We start from the raw sequence: 26,648 nt of genomic DNA, 5'->3' as shown, positions 1-26,648 counted from the left end.
AATTTGTGGTTGTCCTTTTTTTGATGGCATTGACGCAAATCATGGAATCCCCTTCGATATTGATTTCAATTGCCTCTTTATCATTGCAGTCTTATATGCCTCTAATCAACGTCATCAATTCTGGTTCATTATTCATGGTGTACCTAATGTGGCTAGTGTAGACACTCAAAATTGTCATGTCTAATTAAATAAATATTTTATTTATTTAATTATCTAAGCCTAATTCTTCTATTAATTAAATAAATTTTTATTTATTTAATTAATTCATTTATCCTCTTCTAGCCTTATTTCTCATTTAAATAAATACATTTATTTATTTAAATTATCCCTTTCCTAAATTAAATAAATATTTTATTTATTTAATTGTCCTATTTCTTCTATTAATTAAATAAATCTTTATTTATTTAATTAATTCATTATCTTTTTCTACACATGACACATGTCATTCATCTCTTAATTCATACACTACCTACCTCTTTCATTATTTTGGTATTTCTTTTACCTACCCTCTAATCCTAGCCGACCTCTCTTCTTACACCTCTCAATCTTAACCCTCCATTTCTTATTGTGTCTTCTATTTAAGGAGATGCTTTTTTCATTGTCAAACCCTAATGACTGATTTTGGAGTACTTGCCTACACTACAATTCCACTTGCAACCACATTCCGTTCTTTATTGAGCTCTTGTGCATACAAAAATCTGAGAGCAAGCATATCAAACAAGATCAATGGAGATAGGAAGAATGGAGATCAAAACCCTATTGGACATGTGATGGTATAATCTTTGTGATTTTGAGTTATTTTGCATCGTCTTAGGTTATCTTCATATGTTATGGTGGATCTTTGTTCATTGTTAGGCTAGGGTTTAGTGGTTGAATCCATTTTAGTCTTTCAATATTGTTGTTATTTGTTATCCATTTTCACCATATACAGCTAGCAATTGCCCAAACCAAATAACCATTTTTATTTTGTGCTATGCACCCAAGGAGGGGCCAACCATTTGGCAATGCATATAACGTTCTTACCGCTACTCCCCATTCTTGCACCTATCGACACTTTTATATCTAACCATTGCTTGTTGGCTTCATTGTTCCACCAAATGAACTATGCACCTCCGTCCTTGGTCACCTTATTGTTTAATATTTATGAAATGTCGCACTCTATTTTCTCAATGACGATCTCTACTCTATTATCTTGGTCACAAAAGCTACAACCATTTCACTCCTTCCAAATATGCCACATAAGCCATGGATGGAATCATTACACATAATCCACCCTAGAAGCATTTTCTATTTAAAATTAGCCAAAAACTCCACGATATTTGGACTCCTCGATCTCAACTAGCTTAGCCTACTTTGAACCCAATCTCAAGAATGAGCCGCAAAGGTACGTTGTAGCAAAAGATGGTTGCTTGTTTCCTCATTTTGCTTGTGGAGAACATACCCACTTGGCCCCTCACTACCAATTCTCTTTAGTCACTCACTAGTCAAAATGCTTCGATGAAGCATTGTCTATGTAAAGACACCAACCTTAGGGAGCATGAATTAGTTCCAACAAAGGTATTTCCTCTAGTCATCATTGCTATCCCTACACCTGATTGCTTTCGGCAGCTAGTAGCCCAGGTTTGCTAAGCATTTCCCAGACTTTGCTCCACTGCAAATGATTTTGTACTATTCCAGGCTTAGGTATAATTTCCTCTTGTTTAGCTCCTCCCTAAATTTCACCTTGATAGCTTCATCCACCAATATCTAGCTTATATCTAGCGATTCATAAAAAATGGTTGATGGGCTTTCCTTCTTTATTAGGTAGTCTACCACCTTGGATCCTCAAGATCCTTTTAGAAGTTCCTGCATCTTTTTATAGCTAGCCATTAATAAAAAAATCCCTCCCACGAATCTAGCCAAAATTTGGCCGTTGTCCATTATTTATGCTCCACGTGAGATGATTGGTAATGGTTGGTTGGTAATCCCACATAAACTTTCATGTGGTCGAGCCCCCTAGCTTGTTGGCAATACTGACGGTGCAACTTTGATTAGGGTCATCCAAATATTTATTTTGCATCACCTAACATCAAAGCTTGTTGAGGAACTTATACATCTTCCAAATTAGTTTCATCTCTAGTGCCATATTTTGCAATTTTAAATCTCCAACCCTAGCACCCCCTAGTTCAAGGGCCTGACAACCTTGTCCCAAAGAATCAATGGGATTAGTTTATGATCATTGGATCTCTTCCATAAGAACTTCTTGAAATGCCTTCCAATGTGGTGGTGGCCTTCCTTGAAAGTTGGAGGCACGACATCACATAGATCAGTACTGCTCCTAGAATTGATTAGAGCATCATCCTCTCCCAGCTAGTGAAAGCCATTTCCCCTTCCTTTATGCTGCTTTGTTCCCGCTTTATTCTGTAATGTCCTCTCATTATTTGGTTCTAGTCGCACCATCCAAAATTGGTGCTTCAAGATATTTCTTTGGTATCCTTCTCAATTGTGTAACCCAAACGATTGGCAATCCTTTTGTACCATCCTTTCTTAGTATAGAACAAAATAATCTTAGGTCTCTCTCTGTTAAGGACTTGTTCGGAAAGGGAGCTATAGGTATCCAAAGTATATTTAATCGCTTCGACCTTTCGCAGGATAGCCTCTCCAAACACCATCGTGATATTTGCAAATTGAACATGGGTGATGTGATGGATATCTTTGGCAGCCATTTTAACTCCATTCCACCTTCCAATGCTTCGACTATAATTGATTAGCCCTCCCAATGCCTTTGCATGATGACAAAAAGAAAGGGGGACAAGGGGTCCGCTTGTCATAATCCCTACAAAGCTTCAAAGCAACCATGCAAAGGCTTGTTTACTGAAATAAAGTATCGTACAATGGAGATAAACAAGAAAATCTGATCTAACCATTGGCTACAGAAACCAAACTTTTCCATCACTTGAAGAAGAAAACGCCCACTAACCCGGCCATAGACCTTGTTGATGTCTAGCTATATCATTGTGCAGCTTTGCCTCAAATCCATGATCGAATAATGGTTTCATTGGCGAGTATGATAGTATCCACTATTTCTCTTCCTAGCATAAACCCATTTTGATTTTTTGCAACAATTCGTTTCAACAATTTCTTCAATTTTTTGTCATCTCATTTGAAAGTATCTTTTATATGGTATTAGATCGAGAAATTGGTCTGTAATCCCTAAATGACTGGCAAACATTCTTCATTGGAATTATAGATATTAACGTGTTGTTGATGTCCTTAACAAAATTGTTCTTGATCCTAAATTCTTCCACTAGTTCCCATACCTCTTTACAAATAATGTGCCAACATTTTTGAAAAAAGAGCTAGAAAACCATCTGCACCTAGAGACCTATCAGGGTGAAGCAGTAAGGCCACCACCTTGATCTCTTCCTCTATGAGTGGAGCTATAAGCATGATATTGTTTGTCTCATTCACAAAAGGTCTAATATGCTCCAATATGCTACTATTTGTAATATCCCTTGGTCGTGTATGTCTAAATATGTGCTTATGAGACACAAGGAATATCGTCAAACACTTCACGGACAGCCTTCCTGCTTGCTGGTCTTAAGATATCGGTCTGTTATATCTTATCAAAAGACTACAATGCTTAAGAATTAACATCTCAACGCATTAATTGATACTATGGACCTTTAACCAATGCATAGAAATGAATTTACCACACTAAATGTGCACTTACAGCTGACTGAAATTATATCAAACAGTTGGCAAACATCATAAGTCAATGACGAAATGTAGGGCAGCCTTCTAATTATTCATTCATGAGTCAAATAGACCTTACATCGTCAGCCGATTTACACCATAGCATTCACTACTCAGACATGGACATTTTCAGACATATGACTGATATAAACTATTACAATCACTGAAAATTACAATGTAGATTGGGCAATGGAAAACCTGATATAAATACAGTGATGCTGGTAGTAACAATCAGTGGTCATCATGCATCCCAAGTGCTGTCTTGATCCTCATACATGGCTGTCATTACTGCTGTAAGTCTGAAAACTCTGCTGTAAGTCTGAGAACTCTAGGAACACCATGTAATCTGCTCATTATCATCCCAAAACCCTTCCTCAACTGATCTAGAACATAGCGCCAAACATCATAGTTGTAGCTTGATCAAATTTCGTTATGTAATTGTGCCTTGGTTTGATGCCGCCCTGCTGCTGTAGGAGGATGTCACAGAGTTGTCACTGAAATTGCTTCCAAAGTGGCTCCAAATCTGCTTCTAACCTGATCGGACTCCACTCCTATGACAGCGTCCTACTTCTTAGATGTTCTTTGGGCTCATACAAGTGAAATTACCCCAAATCAATGGGTTTCCCCTATGCACAGGTCTGTCTGATGACTCTGATCTGATATAAAATTCTGATATAAAATCAGATTACAATGCCTTCAACAAGCTGACTACAATACCCATATACTGTAGCACGGCACTGTAGCAGCTAATTAATTATGCACAATTAGGAAGACTGAGATATCTTCTTCTCACAATAGCAAATTTGTCTTCTAAAGAAGACTCTACAAATTTGGTGCTGATGTAGACTTCATCACTTCTTCTCACAATAGCAAATTTGTCTTCTAAAGAAGACTTCACAAATTTGGTGCTGATGTAGACTTCGTCACGAATCTACTCCCATGAGGAAGAACCAGGGTTTCGTCCAGCCCTTCTATCAATCTACTGAAGGTTTGCGTCCTCAAAGATTTCACCAATGCCACACATTAGTCATTTCTTCATATCCAAATCTCCAACCTGCTTTCACCACAATCATCCTCTTCTATTTATCTTTCCCATAACCCATCATGAGAGGCTTCTAGAAGAGGGTAGGTACACTTTATTTATTTTATTAAGTGACTTTATTATTTTTATACTTTAGTCACTTTTAATTAAGTTAACTAAATATAAAATCACTTTTTAATAATTAATTTATTTTAATGACTTTATAAGAAATTAATTTCTCCTTATTACTCCTTTTAGCCAAAAGACTAAAATTGGGGACATTACACTATTATTTATTTTATAAGAGCCGTAGGCTGAGGCAAGCAGGTTTTTGAAGAAATTAACAGCAGCATCTATGATATCTTTACCACCTATGATGATTGTTCCTATACTGTCCTTGATTTTCCTGATCCTGTTGATCATTATCTTAGCTTTCATCAAGCTATGAAAATATTTTGTGTTGAGATCCCTAGCCTCCAACCAATACTCCTTTGATTTGGCCTTACAATATTTTACCTCCCTAGCCAATAATTTTGAATGTTCGGCTAACAATTCCTTCCCTTTGAGATAGTCCTCCCGAAACATGCCAAGACGAATAATTTTTTCATTTAGAGCAGCCAACTCTCCCTCTACCCAGCCTTTTCCAAGAAGTTGTTATTAAGGTAAGTGGCATTCCATTCTTTCAATTTCTTCTTGATATGAACTCACTTCTTACAAAATATTAAACACTTAGTGACCCTCGCTTTTGGAATATCATTCCACCATTCCTTGACGAGATTCAATAAATCTTCCCTCTGTAGCTACATGCTTTCAAACTTAAAGTAACTCTTGCCTTGTCTCAGATCTTCACAAATTTCCAACGTTAGCAAGAAATGGTCAGAAAGTGAGATTGGAAGAATACTGGTCTCCAATCCCACCTGGTAATCTAACCAATCCATGGAGACCAAAAGCTGATCTAGGTGTTCCACAATGTTAGTGAAGCATGTCTTCTATTCATCCAAGTGTATAATCCATTCTTTGGTTACAGATCATATAAATTGTTATTATCTACAAAGCTCTTGAAGTCAACTGTAGCCACACTTTCTCTTCACAACCTAGCACTTTTCACTTCCATTCTTAGGATCGCATTGAAATCTTACCCCCAAATTTATTAAACATGAACTCACGTTTTGCATATGTTTAAATTAATCAGAAATGTTAAATTTTATAAAATTAAAGAGGAAGAAATGTAAAAAAAACTTAAAAGAAAACTCTAGGGCATGCCCCTCTCTCACCCTATGGTGTTTGTCATTGATGTCAAATTCAGAGATTCATACCTGTACACATCTCTGTATAGTTGTTTCAGTTGCCTTCAAAGTTGTTTGCATTTTGGTTTGCAGAGAATGATATAGCCGTGTGTGTCGTAGTTTATCTCTGTTCATTAAAATATAGCGGCACACATATCTTGGTTATGTATGGTTTTGCCATAGAAGACTAATCTGTTTTCTGGAAACAGCAATGGTGACTTCTTGCTTGTTCATTGCATTCACAAAGACTATTTGTCGTAAGCTAAGAGAATTCACGTTGGAGTTTCTATTTTTCATATACGATATGCTGTTTTTACACAGAAAAAGGAATCTCTTGTATCGACACTGGCTGTGCATCTTCAAGATGTTGATTATAATTACTAACATGGAATGAAGTCGAGACTGGCATAACATATACATATCTCTTCAATGCATGTCAATTATTGATTCGCTGTTGTCTCTTGATTATTGCACTGTTCTTTCTAGAAGAATGCATATAGAAATTTGTTGGGTTAAAACTGATTTTATGATAGTTGGTTTTGAAACCATAATCATATATCAATTATAGTATCAAGCAAATTAAATAATCAAAGCACAAAAATAGGATTATTCGGCTGTCATATTCGGTTGTTCCTTGAGAACTGATTTAACTGACATTTAACTAAAAGAAACTTTATTTAAAGGGACTATATCGATGGTGAATGTGTTCTGAGAAAGATGAAATGAAGTTGGTATAAAAAGAGTCTTCGATATGTTTTCTTTCTCAAAAAGAAGGATAAGTTGATCAAGAGATTAAAGCAGCAAGTTATGTTTATGATTTCAGGATTAGTCTAATTTGATGCTACAGTTTTATCTGGAAATAGTGTTCACAACAGAACGTGTTTAAAGATGCAGATACAATTGTGATTACTCAGAGTATCGGTTTCTGGTTTAAAATCAGACAAATTTGAGTTTGCAGGATCAAAAGTAATAATCTTCCAGATCTCACAAAAAGAAGTTTGAATGATTTGTTGATTTAAACTTGTATCAGATTACATGCTGAAATTTGTATCAGAATATATGCTGGATGTGTTTAGTTTGGATGTTTGGATATATCATTTTGCAGACCTCCAAGAACAGTATATTTTTGTTTCAGTGTATTCTTATTTGCAGAACTTATGACTTCCTTAACAGCATGTTCTCTTGCCGGTTCACTGAGACATCAATATGTATGATTTGATAATCAAGAAAAGTACATTGTTATAACAATCTGTCAAAGACATTTAAACTATTTTTGAAGCAGAGATCAAAACGTTATTAGTTGTATTGCTACAAGAGTTGGTGCTCTATAGTAATGGTTGAATTGAAATAAGAGTTGGTGCTCCTAAGATAGGGGTTTGGTGACTCCTTAGGGTTGGTGCCCTTAAAGATTGTAATTGGTTTTAAATGCGAGGCTGGATTAGGACCTAAGTTACCGGTTTGGGTTTGGATTCAGGTACGGATTCGTGGATTCGGCATTTTTTTTCTTGGGTACGGGTACAGGTACGTCCGTATATATATATATATATATATATATATATATATATATATATATATATATATATATATATATATATATATATATATATATATATATATATATATATATATATATATATATAAAATATAATTAATAATTTATAAACTATCAATACCATTATTGATTATTACAATGATACAACCCATACAAAAATGAAATATACAATGTGACTGCTGCAATGATATATTACAGCAGTTATAAACATATCAGATATTACAGAGAATAATATAACACAACATCATTCAACCACAAAAAGAGGATCCTACGTTAGAGCACGACAGAGATGAATAAGGATAGCATTAGGACAAAAGGATGAGCAGAATAAGGACATAAATAAAAGTAGATCTGTAGTAGTCTAGAACAACTTGGTGCGATAGAACAAGAGAATATATGAGCAGCCTTATGTAGAGGATAAAAACAAAATTCAGAGCAGACTGGTGAAGCATATTGGAAAAGATCAGAGAGACCTGGGTTTACATGTTAAAAAAATATGAAAAAAGTGTTTTTTTATTGGTTTTTGTGTTTTTATGACCCGTGGGCACTTTTTTTGGGAACCCATGGGCTTGGGTTCTCCTGGGTCCGCCCGGGTTCTCCCTGGGTTCCACCCGTGTCCTGCCCAGGTGGATGGGTTCTCTATGGGTCCCGAGGACCAGGACCGGGCAAGAAGCAGAACCCGGACCCAGCCTAAAATGCCAAGAACCAGTATCTTAGATTAGGACGGTAGATCCTAGAAGTGTTACTCATCGTGGTTTTTTCCATCTTAGGTTTCCATGTCAAATCTTGTGCAATTGTTCCATGCGTGATTACTTTGCATTGTTATATCAGTTTCAGTTTAAAAGCAATTTTACAAAAGGATTTAATTGGTTAAAAAAATTTAAGAGTCATTTACTATTGATTCAAACCCCCGCCCGCTCTCGCCCCTCTCCCTGCCCCTACCCCCCCACTCAGTAGTAAACCTGTGTTCTACAAACCCTACCTACAAAAGATGTCGAATTGCGAGTTTTGCTGGTTGAATACTATGAAAATGGCACGAGTACATCACGCAAGGTATCTCGGAGTTTTATCTGTGATATTTTATGCAATTTTTGTTTTACACTAGCTTAACTGCCTTCGCACACCAAAATAACAATGTTGAGAAATACGTGTCAACGATTAAAACAAAAAGTGACATTTTGGGGGTGAAAATGTCCAAACCTGCCAATTTTCAATTTTAAAAATTAATCGTGATTTTTTCATGAGGTTTGATTTTATGCATGACACAACTTTACGAGTTTTGTCTAACCAAAATATGTGGGAATCAAATTTTCATTCACTTGTTTTGGTTAAAATCCAGTGAGGAAAATAGATGAATGTAAATTGAAATTGGATTGAAAAAACAACATACAATTTTGCAAATTAAATAAGGAAGTTGCATACAAAGCTACAACAACCATTTTAGTGAAATTTGTGCTAGTGTTTTAATTCACATGTTTTAGTGCAACACAAAATGAATAAATGTATAGTAAAACTAGTCTTCAAATTAGAAGGAGAAACTCCTTGTATATAAAAATGAACCTAATTTGTACAACAAACACTTGCAAGCCATCTTTACGGTGCTTTTTGGGATTCTTCATGATTATGTTGAATAAAATTAAACATGTGTCTTTCTAGATTCACTTGGGAAAGTGTTGAGAAACAAGGTGAAACTACTGTAAGAATATCTTCTACAAGTGTATGCGAATCTGAAATTTGTTTCTGCAAACAAGGATTACCATAAGATTGTTAAATCGATTGTGTAAATGATCGATGAGAAATGAATCAGGAAACCATGTTGACACAAGATTTACATGGAGAAACTCTTTCGGGAAAAGTCTCCACATGAGAACCAAAACAAGTATGTATTAATCTTCAATTATTAGATACATACAGATAGTAGCAGTCTCTTCACTTCGACAACGCATCAATAACACCTACTATCTCATGTCTTTAATTTATAGAGAAATGGTAGACGGATGTCACAAGTGGTTTCACAAAACAATGAACCATCAAACTATGGTAGCCCTCATGTGTATATCTGTTTTTTTTGCTTATCTTGCTTTTGTGTATTTGCTTTGTGTTTAGGATCTGCTTTTTTCTGATCCTTGACTATTGTATCTGTCGTATGTTTTAGTACCTTTAATCTATTTTTGATCATTCATGAGATTTAATATAATCTCTTCATTTCTATCTTTTTATGGGTTGAAGTAAGTGCACAGAGTATAGTTTATCAAAATGGGTCATCTTTATTTAATTAATTTGATGTTCAAGAGGAGATGCTCTAATTGCAATCTTTATATAGAAAGTTTGGTCAATATTGGTGTCATTATTTTTTATGTGCATGAATTAATCATCACAAGAAGTGAGACTAGCTTTTATTTTTATGATCAGATTAATAAGATGCAGAATAAAGACAATTCAATCAGATTTCGCACAGTATATACCCTGGGAAAACCTTCCAACATGAAGGAAAAAACCCAGCAATAAGATCTCTTATTATATTTAATTTATAAGTACAATAAGATGTCTTTACAATGTCAATGAAGATCGCTTCACTCCTTGAAGCAAGATCAGAATGAATCGATCTGCTGTAGATAAATATATGAGCTGCTGTAGATGAACATGGACTGCTGTAGATATAAAATTCGATCTGCTGAAGGTGTACACGAACTGCTATCGATATTCGATATGAATTGGAGAGAGAGAGAACAGATCTATGTTTATACCCATATGTGGGTGTCTCTTCACCTAGAGTCGGCTCTATTCCAACTAACACGACTTTCACCAAGGGTCGGCTCTATTCCAATCAACACAACTTTCACCAAGGGTAGCAGTCTTTAACAAATAGTTATGTTTTTATTAACAAGATGTTTTATTTAAATCGGAAAATATAAATATGCAAAGCCGAGAGGCTAATTGCATATTTGATTGTTGTTGGCTAAGGAGACTCCCGTTGCTACAACCAACAACACTCCCTCCTAGCTAGGGAAGAATCCTTCTTGATAACTGTGTCATGGAATGACATTCACCATGGCTACTCCTAGAGGGTGAAACAGAATTCATCACGGAGGCACTTAACGTGATGACATCCATCGTGGCTACTCCCATGTATGGCTATGGAATATGAACAAAAGTGCCCATCACGGAGTCACTCAACATGATGTCGTCATCTCATCATGACGGTCACCATGGCTACTCCCAGAGGGTGAACAAACACAAGTGATGTTGTCATGGAGTTTCTCAACATGACATCCACCTTGGCTACTCCCAGAGGGTGAAACAAGAGCTTTCACCTCAAACTTCTCTCTCACAGAGAAGAATGCATTAACAAGGGCTTGCACCTAAAACTTCTCTCACAGAGAAGAATGCATTAAAGTACATCTCAAGAAATCATTGATGCTGAGACTCCCTCTCAGGAAGTGCTTCATTCTCCACAACTCCAAGCTTGTCTCGAAAATGCACAAACTTCACTTTGGCAAGAGGCTTGGTGAGAATGTTAGCCGTCTGTTCATCAGTGAAAACATATCTCAACTAAACAACTTTCCTTTGTACCATATCTCTGATGTAATGGTATTGGATCTCAACATGTTTTGTTCTATCATGGAACATTGGATTGACAGATAGTTTCACACAACTTTGATTGTCACAATGAATAATAGTTGGCTCCAATGTTTGTCCAAACAAACCTGCAAGGAGCTTTTGAAGCCACATTGCTTCTCGAGTTGCTACACATGCTGCAATATATTTTGCCTATATTGTGCTTAGTGGCACTGAAGACTGCTTCCTGCCGCACCAAGAAATCATTGCAGACCCCAAACTAAAGCAACATCTGGATGTACTCTTTTTGTCAGTTACACTCCCGACCCAATCAAAATCAGTTTAATCTCGTAGATTCAAATCTGCACTGGAAGTATATCTCAACCCATATCCTATAGTGCCACACAAGTACCTCAATATATGTTTTTCTACAACTAATGAATATGTCTTGGTTCACAAATAAACTGACTAAGAGAACTCACTGCATAACAAATGTCAGGCCTAGTATTGACTAGATACATCAATGACCCAATCAATTGCCTGTACATAGTAGGATCTACCAAATTTGAACTAGCTGCAGACTCCCTCAACTTCTTCAGATTTGTTTCCATAGGTGTAGTCATGGACTTGCAGTCCATCATCCCAAATCTCTTCAGGATATCAATGGTGTATTTCCCTTGACTCTGTATGATTTCATTGGATCTTTGACATACCTCTAATCCTAGAAAGTAGTGCATAAGACCTAATTCCTTCATCTCAAATTCAGAAGCTAACTCCTTACATTTGTCAGTGAGGTGATGTTCTCCAGTAATAAATAAGTCATCAACATAAAGAACCAAAATTAAAGCATCACCATTAATTACCTTGAAGTAGAGATTTGTATCTCCATCATTCTTGAAGAACCCCAAGCCCATTGGATATCGATCAATCCTTTCATACCAAGCACGAGGGGCCTGCTTAAGGCCATACAAAGCCTTTTTCAGTTTGCAAACATGAGACTCCTTCCCATGAATCACAAAGCCTTTAGGTTGCTCAATGTAGACCTTCTTCAATTACCCCATTGAGAAAAGTTGTCTTCATATCCATCTGATGTAGCTTCCATCCTTTTGTTGCTGCAATGGCAATAATGGTCCTGATAGAAGTATAGCGGGCAACTGGAGCAAATGTTTCTTCATAGTCTATTCCCTCCTTTTGAGAGAGTCCTCTAGCTAGAAATCTTGCTTTGTATTTCTCAATACTTCCATCTGCTGCATGCTTGATCTTGAACAACCATTTGGAGGATATTGTTAATTTACCTTTAGGTCTTGGAACAATGTCCCAAACATCATTTTGAATAATGGATTGATATTCTTCATCCATAGCATCTCTCCATACATGCTGACTTGAAGCTTCCTCAACACCAGAAGGGTCAGATTCAATGCTATTACTCATTAATGCAACATAGCTTGAAAATTTATGAGGTCTTTTGCTTTCTCTGAATGTGCTTCTAGGAGCTGCAAACTTGTCAGCCTCCTGCGTAGTTTTCCTAGCCCAAAGAGGTCTCTTCTTGCTTATGACAATGTCTCTCGGACCATCAATAGGTTCCAAGGGTTCAATTGGATCAATAGTCTCTACAGGTTCAGTGAACTCCCTTTGAATCTCAGGTTTATGATCAACATCCATGTCTTGAGGAGTTTCCGGGTCATCATCATCTATCTCCATGCATGAACCTTTAGATCTCCTGAATGCATCATCTTCCTCAAATGTAACATCTCTGCTGACCTCTATCTGTTTCAGTCTTGGAACATAAATCCTATAGGCTTTTGAAGTTTCATTGTAGCCTACAAATATCCCTTTTTTGCTAGAAGGTTCCAACTTGGTTCTTTTATCTTTAGGTACATGGACATACACTGGACAACCAAAGATTGTCAAATGACTGACTTCAGGCTTAACCCCAGAAAAGTCTTCTTCTGGAGTCATATTCTGCAATATCCATTGAGGACATCTATTCCAAACATATATTGTTGTTCTGGAAGTTTTGCCCAGAGAAAGGTTTGCAAGTCTTGGTCATGAATCATGGCTTTAGCTGCTTCAACTATGTATCTGTTCTTTCTTTCGGCAACCCCATTTTGATGTGGTTTGTAAGGGACACAAAACTCCCTCTTAATTACTGCCTCAATGCAGAAGTTACGAAAGTTTGCGGAGGTGTATTCACCCCCATTATCAGACTTCAATCCTCTTCCCAGACAAGTTTTCGACTTGAGCCTTAAACTCTTTAAACCTATCTAGGACTTCTTCAGACTCTTTGGACTTCAAAAAATAAATCTAAGTCTTCCTAGAGTAATCATCTATGAAAATTACATAATACAAATATCCACTTAGGGATGCCATTGACATTGGACCACATAAATCAGAATGTACAAGATGTAATATTTCTTTTGACCTACTTTCACTACTATGAAATGGACTTTTACTATTTTTACCAATGGCACAACCTTTACAAGTGCCATCATGCTCATGACTGAGCTTAGGGACACCATTAACCATTTTCTCCAATGATGGGAGAACCTTGTAGTGCAAATGAGCAAGTCTCCTATGCCATAGCTCGTTGGAACTAGTAGAGTCATGTAGAAGAGCTTAAACTGGACATATGGAAAGGTTGTATAAACTTTCATGCCAGTTGCTAATCACACTTGTTGTCTTGATATTAGAGTTCTTTGGCCAAACAAGAACTTTCCCTTCTGAAAATGCAACTTGATAACCCTTGTCTTCCAAGGCTGAAATGGAGACAAGGTTCCTCTTGATTCCTGGCACGAGCAAGACATCACTTAGATGGAGAGGGATGCCAGATTCTAGGTTGAGAGAGGTAGATCCGAAACCATTCACTGAGTAGCATGCATCATCTCCAATTATCACTTGAAGATTGGTCTTTCTTTCCACCATGTCTGAAAGATGTTCCCTATAACTTGTGATGTGACAAGAAGCGCCACTATCAATTAACCAAGTGCTGCTATCGGTTGGAACATTGCTTGATAGGGCAGAGATGAATAGAAACCCTTCTTGGTTGTTTCTTGATTCCTTTTGAGGAGATACTTCACCAACATCTGCCATAGAAGCATGTTGCTTTGGCCTTGTCAAACAATCTCATGCATAGTGAACATACTTGTCACATCTAAAACATTGGATGTGAGAGAGATCTTTCTTCTTCTTAGAATTAGGTGTGGAAACTGAACTTCTATCTCTACTTCTCTTGAAATTGCCTTTTCTCCCATCTCTTCCTTTCTTCTTTGAAGTTTGAGATGCTAGAACATGATTGTCTTCATTGTAAGAGCTTTGGCCATTTCCTCTCGCAGCCAACCTAGATTCTTCTTGGATACAATCAGCACGAAGACGGTCAAACTTGGGAAATTTGGATCTCCCACTAATACTTTGAATGAATGGTTCCCAAGATTGAGGAAGACCATTCAATGCCAACATGACTAGATCTTTATCCATAACTTGATCTCCAATGGCGTATAGTTGATCTCTTAGCTCAAAAATCTTCTTGAAGAATGATATGATGGTTTCTCCTTTCGCCATCTTCATTTGATGAAGTTGTTGCCTTAGAGCTAGGGCTCTACTAGTGTTGTTGATCTCATAGAGTTCTTCCAAGGTTTTGAACATATCTCTAGCGGTTGAGATCTTGGAGATAAGTGGCACTAAATGGTCCTTCATCGAATCAATCAACATCTTCTTGGCCTTTATGCTATTTTTCTTCATTTGAAGTTTCTCAGCTTCATCGGCTGGTTCAGATATATTATCTTTTTCGACAAACTCAAGAAGATCGTTTTCTTCTAGTGCGATTAGAATTCTATATTTCCATGAAGTGAAGTTTGTTGCACCTTCATGCCTGTCTTCAACCTTAAGTCCGTTCACCATTTTCGCTTGCTAAGAATTACTCCTTAGAATAAGAATAAATTGCTGCTTATAGAGAAATCTGATCAAGATCTTCTTCACCGTGGCTCTGATACCATGTTATTTTTATGATCAGATTAATAAGATGCAGAGTTAAGACAATTCAATCAGATTTTGCACAATATATACCCTGGGAAAACCTTCCAACATGAAGGAAAAAACCCAGCAATAAGATCTCATTATATTTAATCAGTAAGTACAATAAGACGTCTTTACAATGTCAATGAAGATCGCTTCACTCCTTGAAGCAAGATCAGAATGAATTGATCTGCTGTAGATAAATATATGAGCTGCTGTAGATGAACACGGACTGCTGTAGATATAATATTTGATCTGCTGAAGGTGTACCCGAACTGCTATTGATATTCGATATGAATTGGAGAGAGAGAGAACCAATCTATGTTTATACACATATGTGGGTGTCTCTTCACCTAGAGTCGGCTCTATTCCAACTAACGCGACTTTCACCAAGGGTCAACTCTATTCCAATCAACACAACTTTCACCAAGGGTGGCGGTCTTTAACAAATAGTTATGTTTTTATTAACAAGAAGTTTTATTTAAATCGGCAAATATAATTATGCAAAGCCGAGAGGCTAATTGCATATTTGATCGTAGTCGGCTAAGGAGACTCCCGCCGCTACAATCAACAACAGTAACAATCTTAAGAAGGTAAATCAGTTCTCTTCTCTATTTTTGAGATGATCAACTTGGGTCTCGTACACTAATGTTTTAGTTGAGTTTATTGAAAAGATAGAGATGTTTTTATTTCTTCGCAGAGTATAGAATCAAACTACCAATGGCATATGTATTTGTAAATATAGTTTAGTTAATTGATAGACAAAATTTTCATGTTTTTGTATATGACCATTAAGGAAGCTTGTTAGGATCAAAGTTCCTAGACTCGGACTCGGCTCAGACTCGGCAAGGCTGACTCGGCTCGTGACTCGGCTCTGTCTCGGCATTGACTCAGCAAAATAAGAAAACCCTTGAAATTTAGATATTTTTAACGATTTAAAACTTGTTTCATACACCCATTATTGAATTAAGCTTAAAGACACTATAACATCATCAAATAGAAGCTAATTTGATCACATACATAAACATACATCCATCACATGTGTAGAAATGTAAATTGTAGCTGAAGGAATTAGAAAACATAGATATATAGAGTTATAAATGTTGTCCAATGTATATAAAATCCATGACTTCAAATGTTCCCAAACATATATGTAACTGTAAACTGTAAACAAAAACAAGTCTATGGGTCAGGCTCTGGCTTTGGCTCAGCCTCATCTATCTGCCTCCTAGAAAGGTGTCTAAGGTAGGTCTTGGATGACTGAGTAGCCATAGTCTCTGCCTGTGATGTGCCAGCCTGAATAGCCATAGGTGTTGTGCTTGATCGTGCTCTATCCTCCTCCTCTGCCATAGCCACAGCCTCAACCTCTCTGTCTGCCTGGTCAACCCACTCAAGGTCCTCATCAGTGAAGACTGGATCGGTGGACTCAGTGAGCCAATCGGACTTGGGGTCGACTTCCTCTAGAGTGATTGGAGATGAGTCAGCGTCCAAAATCTGTCTGGTCCTGAGATGGAGGTTGTAATGAACAAAGACTAGATCATTCAACCTCTCCACAGACAATCTATTTCGCCTCTTTGAGTGGATGTGCTCGAACATGCTCTAGTTGCGCTCGCGTCCAAAAGCAGTGCATGGCTGGCTCAATATGCGCGGATGGCAATTTTTTGAAGGTTTGGGGTTGAAGGCCCAAACATTTGCCACCATCTATCTGAGATAAGGAAAAGGAAAAAACATTAGTCTCATTTCCAACTTTAAAGGTAGATTATAAAATGAAAAATTAAAATGCATAAGTCATAAACTTTAGAATTTTCTACCTGGCTGCAATTTTGTCCGACCCTCTTTGCACAATTGCCCGGCAAAGATCACCCCTACAACATTATTAAATGCATCCATCTCGAGCAGTGTAGCTATGGTATCAGTGCCCATCCGTTGTACTATTGAATATAGCCCGCTAATAACCTCCTCATCTGCTTTGAAATTAGCACGGAAACGAAATGATGGATTGAGATAATAAGCTGCTGCATGGATGGGCCTATGAAGTTGGTTATGCCATCTTCTATCAATTATATCCCAAATGGGCATATACTTATCCTCAACTCCGACATATATAGATCTAATGGCCTCCTTGGCCCTATCCATGCCCTCATATATGTAGCCCATAGTGGGCTTCTCCCCATCAACAACTCGTAGGAGAACTACTAGGGGCTCAGTGACCTGCAAATAATGTTAAACAAAAATAGTTAAGTCACAAGTGTGCATGAAAATAAGAAAAATTGCAAAGTTGCACAATGCAAACAAAACAAAAATATGCATATAAATTTATAAAATTACCTGCACGATCTCTGCACAAGGGGTCCAAAAACCTGGCTCATGAAAAATGCAATCTGCTACATCCATCCCTGCAGTGGTCGTAGCATAGGATGAGGAAGTCCACTCCTCACCAACAAACATGTGCCTCAAAGATGGCTTTGATTTTATCAAGAATTTCAATGTGAGAAAATTCGAGGCAAATCTCGTTATACCAGGACGAGCCAACTCCCTTTCCCCCGTGTATTGCCTCATAATGCTAAGGACCAATGCATGATTGCAAATAAATGTGCATATATTCTTGGCCCTTTCAACGCATTCTTTCACCCATCCAAGCTTACCTATATCCTCCAGCATGAGGTCAAGGCAATGGGCCGCACATGGAGACCAAAAGATTTTTGGGTGCCTCTCCATCAAAAGTTTTCCTGCAACAATTTTAAATTAGTTAAAGAATTAGATGTGATAAGTATCAAGAAATTTTACCATTAATATTTAAAAGTTAAAAACTTAAAAGTTTAAAAGTTAATAGTTAAACTTAAAAGTTTAAAAGTTAAAAGTTAAACTTAAAAGAACTTTTAAAGTTTACCTGCAACAACATAACTTGCTGCATTATCCGTCACCACTTGCACCACATTTTCTTCGCCCACCTCATGTATAACTTCCTCAATAGCCTCACATAAGTATGCCGTATTTTTGATATGTGAGGAAGCATCGATGGACTTCAAAAACATGGTGGATCCTAAAAATAAAACAAATTAATTATCAATAAATTAGAATGTAAATTATTCAATTTCAATCACAATGCATTTAGAGAAGTAAAATGATCAATCACCTCCGCTGGAAACAAGAAAATTTAGGAGTGTTCTATTCCTCCTATTAGTCCAACCATCTGTCATGATGGTGCAACCCTTGTGGCTCCAAGATTGGCGGTGCTCCTCTAGGTCAACTTTCATATCTTCCACCATTTCCAACAAGAGAGGGCCACTCAACTCAATATCACTAGGGGCTTTAAACCCCACCCTACAAATGGTTACTGCATCAATTATGCCTTGCCAATAAGGAGACCTGTCACAAATTGAAATAGATTAAATAAGAAAACTTCAATTTCAATTTCAATTTTCAACTTCAAACCATAAAATTTTAAATTTTAATTTAAAACAATCAAATAAAAAAGTCCCTAGCTGCAATAAATGGAATGTTGTAGAAGTACCAAAACTTGCAAATTGTTTTTCTTCCTGCATCATGGACCTCCTTGTTCCAAGACATGCTCTCAAGCGAGCGCTGTGCGCCAGGAGTAGTGCACGGTACAAAAAAATTGTTTATCTTCGATTTTCGCACTCTAGGACCAAAAGTGTGACTAGTAGGAGCAGAAATAGAAGTACTAGCACTAGCAAAAGCACTAGGACAAAAGGGAGGCATAGAAGAACCCTCTCTAACACAACCTATGGATGCAGTTGTGGATGCAGATGCGGATTTGGCTGGAGGGGAACCAATATGACATAACTCCTCTCTTTGTCTTTTTTTTGTTTGCTTATGTATTTCAAAATCTTCTAATTGAACGTAACAAAAACGGACTGCTTCGGGAGGTGCCTCGGTACAAGGCTCAACATCATGACCACGTATGCTAGCAATATGATAATTCAATCTATTTATCCCCCCATGGCTAATTTCCTTGCAAAAAAAACACTTGGTTTGATTTCTTTGTCTACCGGGGAATTCTTTAGTGTATTTCCATGCCTCATCTTTTTGACCATGTTTCCTAGGCTTAGGTTGTGGAGGATTAGGATGAGCCATTAGGAAAAAAAATTGTTTACAAAACATGAGGGCTGCTGCAATAAGACAATTTTACAAATCACCATTTGAGCATTGTGTTTTACAAAGTTTTAAATTTAAACTAATTAAAAAGAATCAGCAAAGACTAATTTGTGCATTGTGTTTTTTCTTGAAAATTTTCAAATTTCAAAGAAAAAAATTAAGAATTGAGAAAAATCATCAAACCCTAGATTTTTTTAGAAAACATTGTAAATACATGTATACAATTTTTTCAAAAAAAAATCTAGGGTTTGCTATGCTATTGTTCTATTTATCTCATTGTGATTGAACTTTGAAGTATGCAATATAGATTTGGAAAGTTGAACTTCAAAAAACAATAACAACAAAACGAAAAATCCATAAATATAGAAAAAAAACCAACATAATCAATAAAAATTAACACTTACCTCTTTCAAATTTGTTGAGAAGTGTTTGAAATAAGCTTCTATGGACTCTTTGATGCTCTCAATGCAACTGTAGTGCTGCCCCAATGTGATTTGTGCAAGCTTTTCACCTGTTCCTCTCAGCTGGTTGCAAAACTATGGCTTCCTATTTTTCTCTCTTCCTCTCTTTTTTCCTCTCTTCCACTCATAAAAGTGAATGCCAATCCCTTTTAGGGTTATAAGAAAGGGAGATGGCAAAAAAAATAATAAAAATATGTTATGATTTTTTTGTTTTTGCGTCCACACTTTTCAAACTGCGTCGGCTGGGTCACGACCCTCAGACTTGGCGAGTCAGGGAGTGACTCACTGACTCGGCAAGTCAGGTGAGTCACACCCTGTGACCCGTCCGGGCCCGGGTCAGGGTCATTGTGACTCGGCGGGGGGTCACCCGGCCCGCCGACTCGCGTGACTCGCCACGAGTCATGGAACTCTGGTTAGGATAGTTAATATAAGAGTCACAAATGTAAGTGATCTGTACATATCTAATAAAAGTACATTGACAGACAATAAATGCACAATATTAGATCACATCATTATGCTCTATAAAACTTAGTTATATGGGAGGTTGGATTAATTAACCTTGTCATTGATGTTTAGTTGGTAATGGGTTGGACATCTCTCACTTGATGACATTATGTGTTAACCGATTACATTTTCTCATCTGACCAATGAACAGCGCAGCAATCAATTTTCTCTTTATTTTCTGAGCTTGTATTGTATCTTCTCTTTTCTCTCATTACAGGGGTGCAAGCAAAGTGGTCTGTAATTTATAATGTAGATTGGAATTAATTTGGCCCAATATGTTCAGATTAAAATATATCTATTCAATGATGTGAACCTAAAAGTTCAAGGATGCAATACATGTTAAAGAAGATAATCCTTTATTCACTAAGGATCCATCTCTCAAATTCTAATCAGTGCCATTTCAAAAGACGAAACTCACTTAACTATCTAAATCTGTAATGTCCCCAAATTTCTGCCCTAATTGAAGTGGGATGGGGGTTAGAGATACTTGTTACTTTGACTGAACCCTGCAAGTAAGTTAGAAAATATACAATAATCATATTTCATTAAATAGATCTATTAATTAGGAAACACCAATCATACATATGCAAGACATAGTCCTAATTACAAGATTAAATTATGCTCTTTAGAGTTCAATCATAGAGAGCATAGAAGAGGGTGACTAGATAGGGTGCCCTAGAGAGCCTCTACACTAGGCCCAACAGTGGATCTCATTCCCCCTTGGCCTTATGTGGCCCATAACATATGAGGTGGAATACCTAGTGAGGTATCCTATCACCATTTTCCTTAACCTTGTCACCCTTATCCTATGTCTGATGATTTACACATTCATTCACCATGATAGAGAGCATGAGGGCCATCACAATATGGTGCCCAGAAAGTCTATCCTTCATAGACCCAAAGGTAGCACCCTCTTTACCCCTTTGGCCTCATGGGACTCCCCGGTCTTATACCATGAGGTGGCATACCTAGAGGATAACCCCAATACCGTTCCCCTACTTATAATTCTCTCTCCCTCTATCATGGCTGGAGAAACATTCAGAATATGTTTACGAATGCAAAACCAACTGCAGAATATCACCGATCAGATATAGAATACATAAATGAGCAATTATGTCAGCAATATATTATTTATCAGAAATACACAGAATACCAGCAGTATTCATTATGGATATGCAGGATATCGGTATCATATAATTAAAAATGAATATGCAGAAGTAGATGTATATAAATATTATTGTAGCACACATGATGTTTGCACAGAAATTCCATACCAACTGCAGTGACCAGACGGACTTCCTGAGTTTCAATGACTTAGGAGATATCAGATCTCAATCCTTCGATGGCTGATCACTTTCTCCCACTACCTTGTTCTTATATCTTCCCTTATGTCCTTTGTGAAGGGATGTATTCCAAGAGAAGCGATTGTCTTAGTGACATCACTTTTCATTAACTTAACTCTAAATAAACCAATTGCACCTCTTATATATATTGCTGCTTTTTAATGTTTGCAAATATTAATCATTTAACATATTAACCACAAATTAATGTTAATAGAGTCTTAACTAAGTAAGTCACTACTTCCAAATCACTGCTCCTGTATTCATTAATCCCTTTAAATATCGCTGCTCCTAAGTCTTCCAAAATCTGACGTAGCATTATTTTGTTTGATGCAAGTTTAAGGGAACAAAACCTGACTCATTCCTGACATCCTCTATTGGGTTGTCTGGTGATGACATGATTTTATAATCGCATCCAATTAAGGAGAAAGGGAATTGTTTCTCATTAAATATTTAATTGGTGGACAATTTATGACAGGCTGAAGGTGGGTCCCAAGGTTTATTAACAAGTTATTAAGGCCTTTTCATTCTTCTTTTGACGGGGCATGACAAAATCGATCAATTATGATTCCAGTTAATACGAGAAGAATTCAAAATGCCTCCAAATCAATTATACACACAATTAAACTTCTCCATAATGCCTATTGAAACCTTTGAACAGTTTCTCTTATGGGATAACAATTCCTCCAAAACACAGTTTTTGTTGCTCAATTGGTTCATTAATAGGTTTTATCTGGTTACTTGATGTGATTATGGGTTCCTTGTCCAGTATTCAGTGGAATTGATATATTTTCATTTATTATCATCATGCAGGTCTGGGGTACTTAATTTGAACAGTAAAAAAGTGACTCATATTCATTGCCCTCCTCCACCATGGATGTAAGTTAGTAAACAAGTGTTATAGGAGCTGGCATTTGGTAATTTATATGTTATAACAGGTTGTTATATTAACTGGGGAATTTGTGAAAAATTGCTTGTTGAGCTCTAAATCAGGACACGGGATTCTCCAACAGCCAGTTTCTATCATAGGAAACCTGCATGGCTACCTTCAGTTTCAGTATGCTTATACTTTATCCATCCAATTTTTTTTATAACACAACAAACTAGTACTGTTACTGCTAACACTGTGATTACTGAAATGTAGAAGTGATCTGAAACTGCTATTTGAATAAATATATACAGCGTGGAATATACTATTGTTGTTTCTTTGGAACTGGACTTTCTTGAAATAATTCCAATCAGCTAGCCTGTGATAATTTTTTTAGTCTATTAATTATCTTAACTATTTCTTTTCCATATGCTAAGGGAGAATATCTTCCATATTAGTCTTGAGAAAACAAAGATTTCTTGATTGTAGTGTGAGATCGACAAGAATTTTGAAAAGTGGCAATTCTGAAATGTCTTAATGTACTATCAAAACTGGCATTTAATGATGAAGTAGTGAAAGAAGGGCTCATGGAGGCCCTTTAAAAGATGTATATTGATGAGGAGTATACCTAGAATTCAATGGCTAGCTTTTGTGATTTGACATGGTCCAATATTCAATGAACTGGAGGTGAGGACATATAGAGCTAAAATAGCTGAAATTGACCCTATTGATTTATGAACTTGGTGTGGCAAGGATGGGCCAGGGCTGAGAATGCTTTCCACTCGCTCTTTTCCCTAGGTTGTCAATTCCTCTACTACAGAGAGAAATCAATGTACATTCAACTTCATCCAATCAATTGAGAGGAATAGGCCTACCTCTTGATTGGCAGAGAAGTTGATGGATATGCATAGTGCCTTGTGGTTTTAGGATCAATAGACACATAAGTATTATTAGACTCCAACCATATTTTGGGATGTTGATCTTGAAGATGCCACATAGGTTCATGTGGGGGAGGCATAGGAGGAATTGGTTAGGGTTCCATTGGGCAAGGCAACAACTCATAGTGACAGTGACTTAGATTCAATATCCAATTTTGGTGTAGTGTTATTAGATGCTGATTAGGTGTAGCAATAGACATTGAGAGCAATTAATTTTTTAGTTGATTCTCGTGTGGAATCTCAATTTAACTCTAATGTTATGTATTAAGGTTCTATAACATATATGATAAATGTCTTATCAATGTTGTCATTCTGTTGGCATTGAGTTGTCATTGATGTCAACCGGTATAGAATGGCTACCGGTATAGGAGATGTATGGGCAACACTGTCATGGATGCACAAAGGATGAGATATCTTTGACATCACCTTATGTTGCAGAGCACTGGTAAGGTAAGGGAGAGAATGTCATTCAGTAGAATGACCTTAGAAGCCATCGATACACAAGTTAGTGACTGACTTGTGTTGATGAAATGGACAAGTTACCAGTACAGTCTATCACCGGTAAGGAAAGGGTGTCAATTGGTAAGTGTTGTGTTGACAGCGAGCAGTTGCCAACCGGCAAGCTTGTGTCCAGTGTAGAAGCAGGGTGAGCAAGGTGCTTGGATGTTATCTGTGATGAAGAGACGAAATGCTATCTAAATCACATCAACATCGAAGGAGAGGGATGTACAGGTCACCGGTATGCTGTGTGGATGCAGAACAATAGGACTCCCACCGGATAAAGATGCAGTCACTATGTAAAGAGATGACTGACAATGAATGTGCCCGAATTGGATCACATGTGCTTGCTTGAAGATATGCTGCACAAACAAGGAAGCCACATGAGTGCATTGTAGGATGCAGATGATAGGGATCCACTGCCACTGGTAAGTGGAGCTTATCTCCTATTATGCAAAGTGTGCATCATAGTTCTGAGACATAAGTCAAAAGAGTTAAAGGCATGTGTTTGAAGGCTCACATCGGATTCATCGATGAAACACTAAGATGCCTCAAGTGCATGAAATTGGGGATATGCACTAGATCGACTAAGAAGGTATGATGAGTTGCCAGGACAGATGAAGAATGATGCGTTTGTCACTTTGACAAACCAATTGAGATGAGGTTTGGGCTAGTGAAGAAGAAGGCAAGGCAAAGCAGCTACAGACAGGACAATTATCGGATTGAAGATGGAAACAGTTGAAGGTTGATGACAGGGTGTCATCAAGGTGTTTACTGGTATGTATGTCCACCGGTAATGCAACAAAGTGCAGATGCAAAAGACTCCCATTTGATGAAGATGTGCATAACGTAGGTTAGCAAGAGTGTTCCACCGGAAGAGAAGAAGAGTGCAAGGTTGATGACAGACCGGTTAAGGGTATAACCGACAGGGCTAGTAAACCGGCAAAGAACCCGAAAATGGAGTTGGTCGGTGATCCAATCTATACCGACACAGATGATCAAGCAAAGGTGGATGCCGACACAGTTGCCACGTGGAGATGAAGTGGCATGCATGCACAGGTTGGTGTGTTGGGTCGGTGAAGTGTCAGGCGGAGAGGTAGATGGTGACGAGTCGACATTTATGTCGACTGTGAGATTCGCGGGATGCACGACAGAGGTTTGCGGCTCAAGGTCAGGAGGACAATAGAGATCCAGCCCATACTGATTGAGGAGATCGAGGCAGGTGAAGGAAACCACAAAACCAATCTTGGTGATTGACCAAGAAATCCGCTGACAGGATACAAAAATAAATTGCCACAGATAGAAGGCGTGATTAGGAAGGCACGACAATGGCGGGATTGATTGATGAGTTACAGTTCATCAATCCAGGTGATCAGATTAGATGAGATCTGATTGGATTTGGTTTGTCTCAAGGTTGATGAGAAAACCCTAACCGCTTGAAATTTGAATTGGTTCTTGGCGGGAGAACCAGGTTATAAATATGCAAGCCATAATCATTGAAGGGTGTCGCTGGATGAGAGAGTATTGTTGCTGAAGGACTGAAATCAGTCAAGTGCTCATCAAGAAGAAGTAGAAGAGACTAAGTGTGAGGAAGAACAGGGTTGAAGTGTTCAATCGGCATCAGTGAGGCTATGACAGTCAGCCATTGGGTCTAACAGAGGAAAGAATTGACAGAGGACAAACCAACAAAGAAGAAGTGCAGAAGATTGTAGAGAAGGCAGGCATAGAACTGACAGAAGATAGTACCGATGGAGAGCAGCAGAGTAGCTGAGAGACGAGAAAAACCGACAGAGAGCAGAACCTACAGAGATTAGAACCGGCAATAAACTGGATAGAAGATCCAGTAGAGAGATTTGAAGAAGTGTTACAAAATCCATTTGTAACAAGGCTATTAACTTGTAAATGAATATGTTTTGTATTCACTGAGTTGGAGCTCGGTGCAGGGGTTGTAGCTCCTTGGGTTGGTGCCCTAAACATTGTAATCAGAGATTGATTGTGAGGCTGGATTGGAGCAGTAGACTCCAGCATCATTTCTCATCGAGGTTTTTCTCGTCTTGAGTTTTCCTCGTATATGCTGGTGTTATGTGATATCCCCTTTATGTGTGAGTGCATTTGTGTTAGTCTCTCATCTAACCGGTAAGTCTGTATTTAGTTAAATCTGTTAACCGGTATATTCACATAGGATAGGTAATGGGAAAAGTTTGAGAACCACTGATTCACCCCCCTCTCAGTGGTACATTGTGTCTAACACATTGGAATACTTGAAATTTCATATATGTTAAATTTTCTTATATTTTTTAATAGTTGTCCTTTGTTTTCCTCTAAAAAATACCCTCCCAATAGATCTGTCCTGGAAACATGTCCACCACCTATCCCTTGCTATTCCTGCCCTAGAAATTTGGTGTAATATAGGTTGTATGCATTGAAAGTAATATATTGTGACAAATTTGAAGCTAAAACTATGTTGTCTCCTCAAGCATGAGTCCTATTTTAATATTTGTTTTTTCCATCTATTTTATTTTTGTCATTCTTTTGTCCTTTGCAAAGAGAAGAAGTGGAGCTTTAAAACATGCCTATCATGGTGGATATTGCAGGTCAATTAATGAACTGATAAAAAATTACTTAAGCCACAAAAAATGTCCAGGTCCATGGATGTATACCATTGGTCACTAGAGTAGGTTTTTGAAACTCGAAGATTGACTGAGTTATAGGAAAAACAAATTTTGGTGTGGAAAGATTCTTGATGAAGTTGTTTCT

General features: G+C 37.4%; 1 protein-coding gene across 3 annotated transcripts in view; it reads left to right on the top strand.

Moving 5' to 3' along the window:
- Positions 1-26,648, top strand: part of LOC131044117 (uncharacterized) — a 341,446-nt gene that overhangs the window by 259,149 nt on the left and 55,649 nt on the right. For all 3 annotated transcript variants that reach the window (XM_057977369.2, XM_057977370.2, XM_057977371.2), the window contains exons 14-15: positions 22,401-22,466; positions 22,581-22,644. In XM_057977369.2, the coding sequence (XP_057833352.2) occupies positions 22,401-22,466; positions 22,581-22,644 (130 nt within the window). The remainder of the gene's footprint in view (positions 1-22,400; positions 22,467-22,580; positions 22,645-26,648) is intronic.

The sequence above is a fragment of the Cryptomeria japonica genome, chromosome 4 (assembly GCF_030272615.1).
Source record: "Cryptomeria japonica chromosome 4, Sugi_1.0, whole genome shotgun sequence".
Lineage (NCBI taxonomy): Eukaryota > Viridiplantae > Streptophyta > Pinopsida > Cupressales > Cupressaceae > Cryptomeria > Cryptomeria japonica.
The sequence above is the reverse complement of the archived record's forward strand: the minus strand, read 5'-3'. Positions and strand labels throughout refer to the sequence as shown.